The 16505-nt window shown below is 47.3% G+C and overlaps 2 protein-coding genes across 2 annotated transcripts in view; one reads left to right on the top strand and one right to left on the bottom strand.

Annotated features, from left to right (window-relative positions):
* LOC149428632 (rho guanine nucleotide exchange factor 10-like protein) overlaps positions 1-3505 on the bottom strand; it is a 66934-nt gene extending 63429 nt beyond the window's left edge. The window contains exon 1 of the mRNA XM_089667176.1: positions 3026-3505. The gene's annotated coding sequence lies outside the window, so the exon portion shown is untranslated. The remainder of the gene's footprint in view (positions 1-3025) is intronic.
* Positions 3506-9365: 5860 nt separating this feature from the next.
* On the top strand, positions 9366-16282 carry LOC149428631 (protein RCC2 homolog; the record flags this gene model as incomplete). The annotated part of the gene is made up of 4 exons (XM_089667180.1): positions 9366-9522; positions 11401-11652; positions 14754-14847; positions 16139-16282. Coding segments are annotated over exons 2-4 (472 nt in total), but the record flags the coding sequence as incomplete, so codon positions are not given.
* Positions 16283-16505: the final 223 nt, after the last annotated feature.

The following is a 16505-nucleotide window of genomic DNA, read 5'->3' as shown; positions in this document are numbered from 1 at the left end:
TCAGTTCAGGCACTGACAAGAAGCACGTTGATAGGAGGAGTGAGCAGAGTGACAGAGAGATGAGCTCATCACTGGGCTGCTCCTCCTTTCACTGTCCAATCACAGGCTGGGGGGGGCTCAGAGGAAGTGTGTCAAGTGATGTTGGCCATCAGACTGAGGGCATCTAGTGGCAGACAAAAGGTACTGCGGGGGAAATCTTCGGCTAGAAGCTGACTATTGCAGCAGAAGTCGATGTTGATATTCGATCTTGTAGCGGGCTCAGGGGCGGACTGTCCATTTGGGAACTCGGGCACTGCCCGAGGGCCCGGGGTCAGTAGGGGGCCCCATGAGATGCCCCTGGTACCTTTCATAGGTTTTTTTGGGTGTGGTTTGAGTGTGGGTGAGGACGCAGGGGCCCCATGATCCCCTATTGCCCGGGGGCCCCATGAGTTGTCAGTCCGCCCCTGAGCGGGATATTTGTTGCCAGTTCTTTATTTTTGGATGTCTGTCTGCCTTCAAATCCAACCCGGAGGTTCAAACTGCGCAGCAAAAGTAGTGAGACTTGTGAGGGATCAGAGCAAGGACACTGGCTGCTAAAGGCTGCCTATTCTGTATATGTGTGCAGTGTACTTACTCAGGGGTACATGTGAGAGGGTGACAACACAGATGCACAATTGGGAAACAGTTGTCACCCTATCATACTAAGTGTCTGAGCCAGGGCACACCTTGTTATAGGGCGGCTGTGCAATGACTGTCAACACTGCTGCCAGTATACTCAACCATGGACAAATGTGACAGCGTGACAACGCAAAAGCACAATTGGGAGACAGTTGTCACCCTGTAACAGGAACTTTCTAACTAAGCACACTTGCTGTCATAGGTTGCCTATATATGTGTGCAGTATACTTAATCAGAAGTGCATGTGACAGGGTGACAATGCAAAAACACAAGTGGGAGACAGTTGTCACCCTATCACACTGTCTGAGAAAGGACACTTCCTGTAATAGGGTGCCTGTGCAATGACTGTCAACACTGCTGCCAGTATACTCGACCAGGGCTGCGTGTGACAGGGTGACAACACAAAAACACAACTGGGAAACAGTTGTCACCCTATAACAGGAAGTTTCTAACCAAGGACACTGGCTGTTAAAGGTTACCTATACTGTATATGTGTGCAGTGTACTTAATCAGCGGCACATGTGACAGGGTGACAACGCAAAAGCTCAATTGGGAGACAGTTGTCACCCTGTAGCAGGAAGTTTCTAACTAAGCACACTTGCTGTTATAGGTTGCCTATATATGTGTGCAGTATACTTGATCAGAAGTGCATGTGACAGGGTGACAACGCAAAAGCACAATTGGGAAACAGTTGTCACCCTATCACACTAAGTGTACGAGAAAGGAAACTTCCTGCAGTAGGGTGCGTGTGCAATGACTGTCAACGCTGCTGCCAGTATACTCAACCACGGGTGCGTGTGACAGGGTGACAACGCAAAAACACAATTGGGAAACAGTTGTCACCCTATCACAATAAGGGGGGAGATGAGAGTGCAAAACCTGGTGCAGTTGTGCATAGCAACCAATCAGCTTCCAGGTTTTATTGTCAAAGCTTCATTGAACAAGCCGAGGTTAGAAGCTGATTGGCCGCCATGTACATCAGTTTTATTAAATCTCCCCGCAAAGTGTCTGAGCAAGGACACTCCCTCCTATAGGGTGCCTGTGCCATGAGTGTCAGCCCCGCTGCCAGTATACCCATCCAGGGGTGACAACGCAGAAACGTAATGGGGAAACAGTTGTCACCCTGTAACAGGAAGTGTCTGAGCAAGGACACTTCCTCTTATAGGGTGCCTGTGCCATGAGTGTCAGCCCCCACTGCCAGTATACCCATCCAGGGGTGACAACGCAGAAACGTAATGGGGAGACAGTTGTCACCCTATCACACTGAGTGAGAAAAGACACTTCTTCTTATAGGGTGCCTGTGCCATGAGTGTCAGCCCTGCTGCCAGTATAGTCATCCAGGGGTGACAACGCAGAAGCGTTATGGGGAGACAGTTGTCACCCCGTAACAGGAAGTGTCTGAGCAAGGACACTTCTTATAGGGTGCCTGTGCCATGAGTGTTATCCCCCCGCTGCCAGGATACCCATAGAGGGGTGACAACGCAGAAGCGTAATAGGGAGACAGTTGTCACCCTATCACACTGAATGTCTGAGAAAGGACACTCCTTCTTATAGGGTGCCTTTGCCATGAGTGTTATCCCCCTGCTGCCAGTAAACCCATCCAGGGGTGACAACGCAGAAGTGTTATGGGGAGACAGTTGTCACCCCGTAACAGGAAGTGTCTGAGCAAGGACACTTCTTATAGGGTGCCTGTGCCATGAGTGTTAGCCCCCCTCTACCAGTATACTCATCCAGGGGTGACAACGCAGAAGCGTTATGGGGAGACAGTTGTCACCCTATCACACTGAGTGTCTGAGAAAGGACACTCCCTCTTATAGGGTGCCTGTGCCATGAGTGTCAGCCCCCGCTGCCAGTATACTCATCCAGGGGTGACAACGCAGAAGCGTTATGGGGAGACAGTTGTCACCCCGTAACAGGAAGTGTCTGAGCAAGAAAATAACTTTTTTTAAAGATACATTGTTACATCTTACGCAAGATTTTAGTGACGGCGTTCCAATCTTCTTTAATGGGGGGGAAGAGCGAGCACCTGCCGGGGTTCCATTCACAGCCTGGGGATACCCCTCCCCCATGTCCCAGGATATCTCAGATTATCCGCTCCGAAACAAAAGGGCCCCCAGGGTCCCCTGCACACCCCATCCCCGGCTTCTGTCCATTATCCCGCCCGTCCCCCCGGCAGGTGCCAGCCCGTCACACTGACCATTGTGCAGCATGTCCCGGTTACCAGGATACAAAGCCCCCATCCTTTATGTATTAAGGGGGGGGGAGGGGAAAGGGGGGGGTAATAGTGGGGGTAAGAGAAGCTGGTTGAGGGGGGGGGGGGGACGGGTGAAGCTGCAGCCGGCTGGGAACCATCTGAGCCGTGACTTACCAGTATCACACTCCAGCCTTTGTTGGGGTCTCACAATGCGCCCCGGGCCCCCCGGCCGCCCATCCTGCGCCTCCTCCGTCCTCCGAGCCGACGTTCAGCCTCCCCGTCCCATCGGGGGCGACAAAGGCCTCCGGCGGCGACAGATCTTTCCCCCCCCCCTTTTCTCGTCTGTCTGCTCGGGCTGCAGGATCAATACCGGAGGCCCTTCCCTCTTCTATTCTCGGCGTCTTAGGCAGCCAATCAGCGTCCGCAGCTGACGACACCATCGGGGGGCACCGCCGCCGGGCCCCTGGCTGTAAATATCAGGAGTCAGAGAGCACCAGGGGACAGCTAAGCCCAGGTCTGCCCCCGCCCTCACCCACATGGGGGGGGGGATTAAACACCGGCGTCCGCCAACGCGCCACGCCAGGGGCGGACTGACAACTCATGGGGCCCCCGGGCAATAGGGGATCATGGGGCCCCTGTGTCCTTGCCCAAACTAAAAAAAGCCTATGAAAAGGGTACCAGGGGCATCTCATGGGGCCCCCTACTGACCTCGGGTAAACGGTTAGTCTGCCCCTACGCCACGCCACGCCACGCATCTATGACCGATGATGAATTTACAGCCGGAGACAGAAACGATGACGCGGGGTTCAAATACCACATGAAATCGAAAAATAATCCCCCCCAACGGTCACCCATCGCGGGTCCTGTCCCTTTAAGAGCTCATTTGCATTTTTGCGACGCGTTATTGCTCAGGCACGTCGCGTTACGCGTTACGACCGCGTTCACAATCGAATGTAGCGGGAACGCGCATTCCTGCTTTCGTTTTTTTTTTTTCTGCGCATTTTTCACTTTACGTTCGTTCCGCGAGCTGCCCCGTGAACGGTACACGCCCCAACGTAGCTCCGGAAACCTTTTCGGACGCATAGCATTGGATGGTTCCAGTAAATAAAATGATAATCATAATTATGATAAAATAATAATAAACACCCAAACTAAAAAATATCAATAACAATATTAATAAGATTTATTATTATTAATAATAATAACAATACATGAATAAATAAATACACAAATAAAAATCATAAATAAATAACAAATACAAAAAATGAATAATAAATAATAATTAACCCCTAATCTTATTTGCCAAAATAAATAAGTAAATAAATAATAATAATAATATTACTAACAACGATAAAAAAATAAATATATATCCTAACACAAAATACACTATTATTATTATTTATTTATTATTACATATTATGCCTTTTTTGCATTTATTATTTCTTTAGGATTTTTATTTATTTGTGTATTTTTATTTATTCATTTATTATTAATAATATTATTAATAATAATAAATGAATAAATAAAAATACACAAATAAATAAAAATCCTAAATAAATAATAAATACAAAAAATGAATATTATGTAATAATAAATAAATAATAATTAACCCCTAACCTTATTTGCCAAAATAAATAAGTAAATAAATAATAATAATATTACTAACAATGATAAAAAAATAAATATATACCCTAACACAAAATACACTATTATTATTATTTATTTACTTATTTATTTTGGCAAATAAGGTTAGGGGTTAACTATTATTTATTTATTATTACATATTATTCATGTTTTGCATTTATTATTTCTTTAGGATTTTTATTTATTTGTGTATGTTTATTAATTTTTTATTATTATTATTATTATTATTATTATTATTGTTATTATAAATAATAATAACAATAAATGAATAAATAAAAAATACACAAATAAATAAAAATCCTAAATAAATAATAAATGCAAAAAATGAATAATATGTAATAATAAATAAATAATAGTTAACCCCTAACCTTATTTGCCAAAATAAATAAGTAAATAAATAATAATAATAGTGTATTTTGTGTTAGGGTATATATTTATTTTTTTATCATTGTTAGTAATATTATTATTATTTATTTACTTATTTATTTTGGCAAATAAGGTTAGGGGTTAATTATTATTTATTTATTATTACATAATATTCATTTTTTGTATTTATTATTTATTTAGGATTTTTATTTATTTGTGTATTTTTATTTATTCATTTATTATTATTAATAATAATAATAATAATAATAAATGAATAAATAAAAATACACAAATAAATAAAAATCCTAAAGAAATAATAAATGCAAAAAAGGCATAATATGTAATAATAAATAAATAATAATAATAGTGTATTTTGTGTTAGGGTATATATTTATTTTTTTATCATTGTTAGTAATATTATTATTATTTATTTATTATTTATTTTAGCAAATAAGGTTAGGGGTTAATTATTATTTATTTATTATTACATAATATTCATTTTTTGTATTTATTATTTATTTAGGATTTTTATTTATTTGTGTATTTTTATTTATTCATTTATTATTATTAATAATAATAATAATAATAATAATAAATGAATAAATAAAAATACACAAATAAATAAAAATCCTAAAGAAATAATAAATGCAAAAAAGGCATAATATGTAATAATAAATAAATAATAATAATAGTGTATTTTGTGTTAGGGTATATATTTATTTTTTTATCATTGTTAGTAATATTATTATTATTTATTTATTATTTATTTTAGCAAATAAGGTTAGGGGTTAATTATTATTTATTTATTATTACATAATATTCATTTTTTGTATTTATTATTTATTTAGGATTTTTATTTATTTGTGTATTTTTATTTATTCATTTATTATTATTAATAATAATAATAATAATAAATGAATAAATAAAAATACACAAATAAATAAAAATCCTAAAGAAATAATAAATGCAAAACAGGCATAATATGTAATAATAAATAAATAATAATAATAGTGTATTTTGTGTTAGGGTATATATTTATTTTTTTATCGTTGTTAGTAATATTATTATTATTTATTTACTTACTTATTTTGGCAAATAAGGTTAGGGGTTAATTATTATTTATTTATTATTATATATTATTCATTTTTTTGCATTTATTATTTATTTAGGATTTTTATTTATTTGTGTATTTTTATTTATTCATTTATTATGATTATTATTTTTAATAATAATAATATTTGTAGTAGTATTAACATCCTACCAAACAAAAAATAAAGGCGACAATAAATATAATATTAACCCCTCACCTAAACTCTAACCTCTTACCCTGGAAAAAAAAAAAATCAATAATAATAAAAAAAAAAAGAAAGAAAAGCTGATGGAAGAGCTTAAAAAGCAGAAAACCCTTAGCAACAAATGATGCAACAGATGATATTTTTCTCTATTGGCTAATAAAAAAAAAATGTCTAAGCTCAAAAACGCTGCATGAAAATGCGCATAAACATGCGCCAAAGTGCAGGACAAACGCTCAAACTCGCTACGGTCAAGCGTGACTGCAGCTTGCATGTTATACTCCGGAGGACTACAAGTCCCAGCATGTCCTATGCACTGTATATGATATTCTGGAGGACTATAAGTCCCAGCATGTCCTGTGTACACTGTATATTATGCTCCGGAGGACTACAAGTCCCAGCATGTCCTGTGTACACTGTATATTATACTCCGGAGGACTACAAGTCCCAGCATGTCCTGTATACACTGTATATTATACTCCGGAGGACTACAAGTCCCAGCATGTCCTGTATACACTGTATATTATACTCCGGAGGACTACAAGTCCCAGCATGTCCTGTGTACACTGTATATTATACTCCGGAGAACTACAAGTCCCAGCATGTCCTGTGTACACTGTATATTATACTCCGGAGGACTACAAGTCCCAGCATGTCCTGTGTACACTGTATATTATACTCAGGAGAACTACAAGTCCCAGCATGTCCTGTATACACTGTATATTATACTCCGGAGGACTACAAGTCCCAGTAGGTATGGAAAGACTCTGGGGGATGATATGATTGGTTGTCCACCCTGGAGGAGGTACATAGGGGAGATGTATGTGTGGGGTCTGTTTAGGGTCATTCCCCCCCCCCCCCCCACACACCGCCTTCTCTCCCAGGTGATGATCTGGGAACCCCGGCTTGTTTGTGCCAACCGGTTCCCGGACAAGCCCCCAATGCAGTAGGTGTGGCTCTCAGAACCACTAATCAGGTTCAGACCCGCCTTGAACAAAAAAGAAAACAGAATCTGATTGGTGCCAAGAAGCGAAGTGAGAGGAAGGGAGGAGCTCCGCAGAGAATGATCTGTCCGGGATGGATGGGGGAGGGGAGGGTACATAAGAAAAATTAAATTAATAAAAATAAATCAATAAAAAAATAATAAATAAAAGAATTAAAAATAAATAAGAATAAAAAAATAAAATATATATTAATATATAGGGGAGATATACATATAATCCATCTATACCCCTCCCCTCCCCCACATCCAGTATACAGATCTATATACCCCTCCCCTCCCCCCACATCCAGTATACAGCTCTATATACCCCTCCCCTCCCCCCACATCCAGTATACAGCTCTATATACACCTCCCCTCCCCCCACATCCAGTATACAGCTCTATATACACCTCCCCCCCCCCCACATCCAGTATACAGCTCTATATACACCTCCCCTCCCCCCACATCCAGTATATATCTCTATATACACCTCCCCTCCCCCCACATCCAGTATACAGCTCTATATACACCTCCCCTCCCCCCACATCCAGTATACAGCTCTATATACCCCTCCCCCCACATTCAGTATATATCTCTATATACACCTCCCCTCCCCCCACATTCAGTATATATCTCTATATACACCTCCCCCTCCCCCCACATTCAGTATATATCTCTATATACACCTCCCCTCCCCCCACATCCAGTATATATCTCTCTATATACACCTCCCCCTCCCCCCACATTCAGTATATATCTCTATATACACCTCCCCCTCCCCCTACATTCAGTATATATCTCTATATACACCTCCCCCTCCCCCCACATTCAGTATATATCTCTATATACACCTCCCCCTCCCCCCACATTCAGTATATATCTCTATATACACCTCCCCTCCCCCCACATTCAGTATATATCTCTATATACACCTCCCCTCCCCCCACATTCAGTATATATCTCTATATACACCTCCCCTCCCCCCACATCCAGTATATATATCTCTATATACACCTCCCCTCCCCCCACATTCAGTATATATCTCTCTATATACACCTCCCCTCCCCCCACATTCAGTATATATATCTCTATATACACCTCCCCTCCCCCCACATTCAGTATATCTCTCTATATACACCTCCCCTCCCCCCACATTCAGTATATATCTCTCTATATACACCTCCCCTCCCCCCACATTCAGTATATATCTCTCTATATACACCTCCCCTCCCCCCACATTCAGTATATATCTCTATATACACCTCCCCTCCCCCTACATTCATTATATATCTCTATATACACCTCCCCTCCCCCCACATTCAGTATATATCTCTCTATATACACCTCCCCTCCCCCCACATCCAGTATACAGCTCTATATACACCTCCCCTCCCCCCACATTCATTATATATCTCTATATACACCTCCCCTCCCCCCACATTCAGTATATATCTCTATATACACCTCCCCTCCCCCCACATTCAGTATATATCTCTATATACACCTCCCCCTCCCCCCACATTCAGTATATATCTCTATATATACACCTCCCCTCCCCCCACATTCAGTATATATCTCTATATACACCTCCCCCTCCCCCCACATTCAGTATATCTCTCTATATACACCTCCCCTCCCCCCACATTCAGTATATATCTCTCTATATACACCTCCCCTCCCCCACATTCAGTATATATATCTCTATATACACCTCCCCTCCCCCCACATTCAGTATATATCTCTCTATATACACCTCCCCTCCCCCCACATTCAGTATATATATCTCTATATACAAAGCTGGACCATACAGACAAATGGGAGGGGGCGGAGACAGAGAACATATAAAGGGGCGGGGAAATGTAACATGGGAGGCCGGGCTATACAGACATATATAATAGGGGGCGGAGTAATACAGTGGGGGGTGCATAAAATATAAATAGGGGGCGGTGTTTAGCGGGAGGGGTGACGCAGCGAAGGGGGAGGAGTGATGCATATAGAGTAGAAGGCGGGATGATAATAAAACTATGGGCGTGGTGATAGGAGCACACAGAGCTGGGCGGGATAAGGGGCGTGGACATAGGGATACACAACTTGAAAGGGGCGGGGTGATAGAAGCACATAGAGAAGGGGGCGGGGTATTGAGGAGTGAGGGGCGGGGTGATTGGAGAACACAGCGAAGTGGGCGGAGTAGAGCCCCTCGGAGTGGCCGGGTCCCCGCTGTACGCTCCTCCCCCCGCTAGGGGTCGCTGTGCGGATTTGGCCCGGGCCGCCCCCCATGTGCTCGGTGTTTGCAGTCAGTGCCGGGTGTCGGTCGGGCCGGCGGACGCATAGACGGGCGGAGAGTTGTCGGAGGACAGAAGGACAGAGCTCCGGGGGGAACGGGAGAGGTGAGGGGTCCGGGGAGGGCAGGTGGAGGAGGGGGAGAGGGGACACGTGTGTCCGGACACAGCCCATTGTTCAGGAGCCGACCGACACAAAGAGCCGCCATCACGGGGGGGACTGGGACGATTTATAGATCACTTGGAGCACTGGGACGATACCGGGAGTGCCGGGCCAGGACTGGGGGGATACCGGGAGTGCCGGGCCAGGACTGGGGGGATACCGGGAGTGCCGGGCCAGGACTGGGGGGATACCGGGAGCAATGGGCCAGGACTGGGGGGATACCGGGAGCAATCGGCCAGTACTGGGGGGATACCGGGAGCGCTGGGCCAGGACTGGGGGGATACCGGGAGCGCTGGGCCAGGACTGGGGGGATACCGGGAGTGCCGGGCCAGGACTGGGGGGATACCGGGAGCGCTGGGCCAGGACTGGGACGATACCGGGAGCGCCGGGCCAGGACTGGGACGATACCGGGAGCGCCGGGCCAGGACTGGGACGATACCGGGAGCGCCGGGCCAGGGCTGGGACGATACCGGGAGCGCCGGGCCAGGGCTGGGACGATACCGGGAGCGCCGGGCCAGGGCTGGGGCGATACCGGGAGCGCCGGGCCAGGACTGGGGCGATACCGGGAGCGCCGGGCCAGGACTGGGGCGATACCGGGAGCGCCGGGCCAGGACTGGGGCGATACCGGGAGCGCCGGGCCAGGACTGGGGCGATACCGGGAGCGCCGGGCCAGGACTGGGGCGATACCGGGAGCGCCGGGCCAGGACTGGGGCGATACCGGGAGCGCCGGGCCAGGACTGGGGCGATACCGGGAGCGCCGGGCCAGGACTGGGGCGATACCGGGAGCGCCGGGCCAGGACTGGGGCGATACCGGGAGCGCTGGGGCGATACCGGGAGCACTGGGCCAGGACTGGGGCGATACCGGGAGCGCTGGGGCGATACCGGGAGCACTGGGCCAGGACTGGGGCGATACCGGGAGCGCGTGGCCTACTGGAAGCACTGGGCAAGGACTGGGATGATACCGGGAGCACTGGGCAGGACTGGGATGATACCGGGAGCGCTGGGCCAGGGCTGGGATGATACCGGGAGCGCTGGGCCAGGGCTGGGATCATACTGTAAACACTGGGCCTGGACGTATATTGGGAGCGCTTGGCCTGAACTGGGATGATACTGGGAGCACTGGGCCAGAATTGAGGACATAAGGGGCAGGGCTGGAGCTTGATTGAGAGCAGGAACACTGGGACAGGACTCGGGGGTACTGGGACAGGACGGTAGGGATGCTGGGAGCACTGGAGCAGTACTGGGAGGGATGCTGGGAGCACTGGAGCAGTACTGGGAGGGATGCTGGGAGCACTGGAGCAGTACTGGGAGGGATGCTGGGAGCACTGGAGCAGTACTGGGAGGGATGCTGGGAGCACTGGAGCAGTACTGGGAGGGATGCTGGGAAAACAGAGGCAGGACTGAGGGAGCGCTAAAGTAGGACTAGGGAGATGCTAGGATGCAACTGTAGGGGATACTGGGATCACTGGAACAGGACTGGGGGATACTGGGAGCATCGGGGGGGAGGGGGGTTACTGGGAGTTCTGGGGTAGGACTGAAGGGATACTTTGAGCATCAGGGTGGGGGGGTACTGGGACCAGGGGAAAGGTGTAGGGATGAGTCTATCGTGGTTGCAGACCTGGGTGGTATTTGTTTTGGGGTTGGGGGGTCGGCTGCTTAGGTTGGAGGTCTGTAACACTGGATTTTCTAGGAGTGGAGTTCTGAGTTTTGGGGTTCAAGTCTTGGGGGGGCTGCTGTGTATTTGGGGTCCAGATCTCATAGGGCATCTCCATATTAATGTCAGTCTAGTCAATGACCTCTCTCTATCTCCCGCCCCTCTGCAGTGACACACCACAGCCACCATGCCAAGAAAGAAGGTGACAGACGGAACTGGCGCCAGGAAGCGGGCGGCGGGGAAGAAGCGGGGGCGGGACGAGTTCAGCAGCGATGATGACCTCGATCTGGACGGCAGCCCCGGATCTGATGGAGGCCCCAACAACAAGCGGGGGGCCAACAAGGGAGGAGCCAAATCCCAGGCCGGGAGCGGAGCTGCTGCTGTTGTCGTTACCGAACCCGAACATACGAAGGAGAAGATAGTGAGTGACCCCCATATGTTACTATTACCACCATATACTAAACATTCTTCATATATCAGCCTTTCCCAACCTTTGTAATCCAGAGGGACCCTTCAGTCTTCTTTTTAAATTGGTGCTCAATGGGGACAGTGCCCCTTAGGTTGGCCGTCGGCGGCGAGGGCTCCCCCTTAGGTTGGCCGTCGGCGGCGAGGGCTCCCCCTTAGGTTGGCCGTCGGCGGCGAGGGCTCCCCCTTAGGTTGGCCGTCGGCGGCGAGGGCTCCCCCTTAGGTTGGCCGTCGGTGGCTCCCCCTTAGGTTGGCCGTCGGTGGCTCCCCCTTAGGTTGGCCGTCGGTGGCTCCCCCTTAGGTTGGCCGTCGGTGGCTCCCCCTTAGGTTGGCCGTCGGTGGCTCCCCTTAGGTTGGCCGTCGGTGGCTCCCCCTTAGGTTGGCCGTCGGTGGCTCCCCCTTAGGTTGGCCGTCGGTGGCTCCCCCTTAGGTTGGCCGTCGGTGGCTCCCCCTTAGGTTGGCCGTCGGTGGCTCCCCCTTAGGTTGGCCGTCGGTGGCTCCCCCTTAGGTTGGCCGTCGGTGGCTCCCCCTTAGGTTGGCCGTCGGTGGCTCCCCCTTAGGTTGGCGGCGAGGGCGGCGCCTTAGGTTGGCGGCGAGGGCGGCCCCTTGCGTTGGCCGTTGGTGGCGAGGGCGGCCCCTTGCGTTGGCCGTTGATGGCGAGGGCGGCCCCTTGCGTTGGCCGTTGGTGGCGAGGGCTCCCCCTTGCGTTGGCCGTTTGGTGGCGAGGGCGGCCCCTTGCGTTGGCCGTTGGTGGCGAGGGCTCCCCCTTGCGTTGGTCATCAAAGGGTAAACCATCCCGTTACACATAGCAAAAGGCTGTTGGTATCAGCCGGTTACTTGTCTGATTGATGGGAATTTCTCAGGAAGCCCATAGTAACCTCTGGAGGAGCCCAGGCTGAGAGGATGTTCTATATTAACCAAATATTTGATTCGTATTTACCTCACTGAGATCATTCTAAGGAGGGGCCAGTAAAATGTTCCGACTATGTAATTGTAATGCTTATTATCACTGAATCATTGTAGGCGAAGAAGCGTGCAACCCCATATTATGCTGTTATGGTCATATTACATTGTACATTCATCATCCCCAACCTAGAACACGTAAAGAAGCTTGTTAAATCCATAAAATGTAGACCATATCAGGGAGGGGCTCATAAAATGTCACTGTTACATATAATTGTCAATTCTCAACGTCGAATGACGCAAAGGACCCCCAAAACTTCCAGAACTTAAGTACATGTATATGGAAACCACCTTCCAAATGATGGAGTGAAGGGTTCTCTATCATGCCAAGACGTTGTAGACAATTGGGCTCCTCCATCCATGTGGTAAGTTTTGGTGAAGACCCTTTTCTTTTAAACCATGCCTGACCCCCCCGTGTACAAAGCCAGCTCCATAAAGACATGGATTAACCAGTTTGGAGTGGAGGAACTCGAGTGTCCAGTAGGATTGATGTCAGGGCTCTATACAGAACACCTTCGGGATGAATTGGAACGCCAATTGTGAGCCAGGTCTTCTCATCCAACATCAATACCTGACCTCATAGATCCCCACAAACACCCTAATCTTGTGGAAAGCCTTCCCAGAAGAATGGAGGGTGTTGTAGCCAGTATGGAGACAACTCCATGTTATTGGCCGTAGTTGCGGGATGGGATGTTCCAACAAGTTCTTACAGGTGTTGATGGTTGGGTGTCCCCAAGTATTTGGTCTATATACTTTTTGAGAGTGAAAATCTCCCACAGTTGATCCTGGTGGTGTCCCTGCTGGAGAGATTTTCCCCCTTTTTTTTTTTTGTCCTGGTCACCTTTGCCCCAGGCAGGACAAAGTGATGGAAAAGCCAACATTTTACAATTGTCACCGGATAAATATTTTTTTGGGGGGCAGGGATAAGGACACCAAAAAAAGGGGAAGATAATACCCAGTTCAACTTGCCAGCCAACAACCAAATTATTCTGTCTAACAATATGTGTTTAAAAACAGGGGTTTAGTTAGCACACATTTGCAAATACATACGTGAGCCACAGAGCTACGTCACGGCACCCCGATATTCTGTGGTCCAAACTCTACAAATTTTGAGAGCCCTCATAGTAGAGGCACATGCATTTAATGGATAGACCAAGGGCAGGTGACACCCCTCATATTGATAGTCATTGGGAAGGATGCCCCTTTGGTTGGTGGTCATTGGGAAGGATGCCCCTTTGGTTGGTGGTCATTGGGAAGGATGCCCCTTTGGTTGGTGGTCATTGGGAAGGATGCCCCTTTGGTTGGTGGTCATTGGGAAGGATGCCCCTTTGGTTGGTGGTCATTGGGAAGGATGCCCCTTTGGTTGGTGGTCATTGGGAAGGATGCCCCTTTGGTTGGTGGTCATTGGGAAGGATGCCCCTTTGGTTGGTGGTCATTGGGAAGGGAGCCCCTTTGGTTGGTGGTCATTGGGAAGGGAGCCCCTTTGTTGGTGGTCATTGGGAAGGGAGCCCCTTTGTTGGTGGTCATTGGGAAGGGAGCCCCTTTGTTGGTGGTCATTGGGAAGGGAGCCCCTTTGGTTGGTGGTCATTGGGAAGGGAGCCCCTTTGGTTGGTGGTCATTGGGAAGGGAGCCCCTTTGGTTGGTGGTCATTGGGAAGGGAGCCCCTTTGGTTGGTGGTCATTGGGAAGGGAGCCCCTTTGGTTGGTGGTCATTGGGAAGGGAGCCCCTTTGGTTGGTGGTCATTGGGAAGGATGTGCTCCCACAAGTGGTGGCCAGTGGGAAGAATGCTTCTCACGGTGGTAAGTGGGAAGACTATCCCCGTTACAAATATCTAAAAAGATCATTGATGTCAGCAGTTGAAAATCTTCCACAGTTGCTCTTAGTTGTGTCCCTGCTGGAGAGATTAGCTCTGTTTTAGTCCTCGTCTCCTTTGCCCCAGGACAAAGTGATGGGAAGCCTGAAATTTTACAGTTGTCACCAGAACAGTAGTTGAGGGGGGGTTCTAACCATCCCCTGGATGCACCTTGAGTGATTTGTACTGTAGGCCTGCAGGGTTTTTTCTTGCTGGTTTGATATTTAATCCTTTCTTTCCAGAAACTTGAAGGCTCCAAAGCTAAGGGCCAGCTTTTGATTTTTGGAGCAACCAACTGGGACTTGATAGGGCGTAAAGAAGTGCCTAAACAACAAGGTGAGTAAGCGGCTTCTCTTTTTTTTGTAGACCACCCCGATGCCGACGTCTACTGTACAGTCCACACAGCTCTTATAGGGGTTCTTGAGGTTGGGCAAAAAGAAAATTCAGGGGTTGGGGGTCACTTGAAGCAGCCAATCCTGTTTTAGTTGTCATTTTTATAGTAACCGTCATGTTGGAGCTCTACATTTTTTGAGGGTTTTTTTTTTTTTGTTCTCTAGAAGGTTCGTGTGATGTCTCCTCATTGACTTCACAGATCTACACATTGGCTGTGGTCACTTTGAGGTGCTCCCACTCTCTTGCCAGATTTGTATTCTTTATTTTATATTGTGCCCTCAAAAGGAAGGTAGGAACTCGTATATGTGGTCAGGAAGTATAGCTGGGAGATCTTAATGCTGAAGCCCTCAGGAATTAGACTCCACCTTTTGACTAGAATATACATTTTTGGGCGAACCAATCCTTCAAGAGCTTACATCTGGCTAGTATGGTCAGCAGTCATTTTTGCTTTTACTTGAATCTTCATAAGTATGACCTCCCAGTGAGTTAAGAGGCCCTCTAAAGTGGAAGTTGCTCCTCAAAAAGCCAAAGATAATAAGGGCAACAGTCCAATCTGCATATCCTGTAGGCTGCTTGCAGCTGATCGTTTTCCCCATTTCTGACTTGTGCCTTGGTCTGCACTGTCTATGTGTAGGCGGCCATCTTGGTAGAGACCGGGCAATGTCAGAGCTGAGCCTCTGATGACAGGTGGGGTAATGTTGAAGAAACGGTCAGGGGAGGTAAAGGTGGCCCAGATCCAAAGAATGTATGAAGCAGGGAGATCCTTGCACTGCAGGTCCTCCAGTACAGCTTCCCCTCCAGCAAGGAGAACAGTGGACCGCACGATAGTGACATCGCCAAACCTCACTACAAATCTGGGAGACCAGCAATCAGAGGCAGCAGTGCTTTAGATCAGGGGGTCTCCAAATTATGGCACTTCAGGTGTTGAGGAACTTCAAGTCCCATGAGGCCTTGCAAGGCTCTGACAGCCACAGGCAAGACTCCCAGAGGCATGGTGGGACTTGTAGTACTTCAACAGCTGGAGGGCCGTAGTTTGGAGACCCCTGCCTTAGATGATCCCACACCGTGGATATACAGCTATTAGGATACAGAACAGGAGTGCCTGGGGATATGAAGTACTCCAGGAGGAATTCACAACAAATTGTACATTTTCAGGATACTCCTTAGGAACTATTAACATTGCTAAATGTTCCCTATAAGATGTTTTTTGTGACCTTTTTTTTTTTTCCCCCAGCTGCCTATCGTAACCTGGGTCAGAATCTTTGGGGTCCACACAAATATGGCTGCCTTGCAGGGATACAAGTACGAACGGTGGCATCGGGCCCATGTTCAGCTCACAGCCTTCTGATTACCACAGAGGGGAAGTTGTGGAGTTGGGGTGAGTAATGCTGATTTCCCATGAGGGTGTCACCGTGACATCCGGCGTGCATCGGTTCTGTTCAGCATCGACTGGTGCCGCGGATCATCGATGGGGGCGGGTCACTTCTTTGTATATAGGGCTTGAGATCCAGCATTTAAGGGTCACTCTGCTTAAGGCATCAGATAAAGCATTCCTTTTTTTTGTTTCTTTTTAAATCGGATCGGTAGTGTATGTTCCATAA

The sequence above is a fragment of the Staurois parvus genome, unplaced genomic scaffold (assembly GCF_062004578.1).
Source record: "Staurois parvus isolate SC_StPar_1 unplaced genomic scaffold, SC_StPar_1.0 ptg003077l, whole genome shotgun sequence".
Taxonomy (NCBI): domain Eukaryota; kingdom Metazoa; phylum Chordata; class Amphibia; order Anura; family Ranidae; genus Staurois; species Staurois parvus.
Note: the sequence above shows the minus strand (reverse complement) of the source record. Positions and strands in the feature narration are given on the sequence as shown.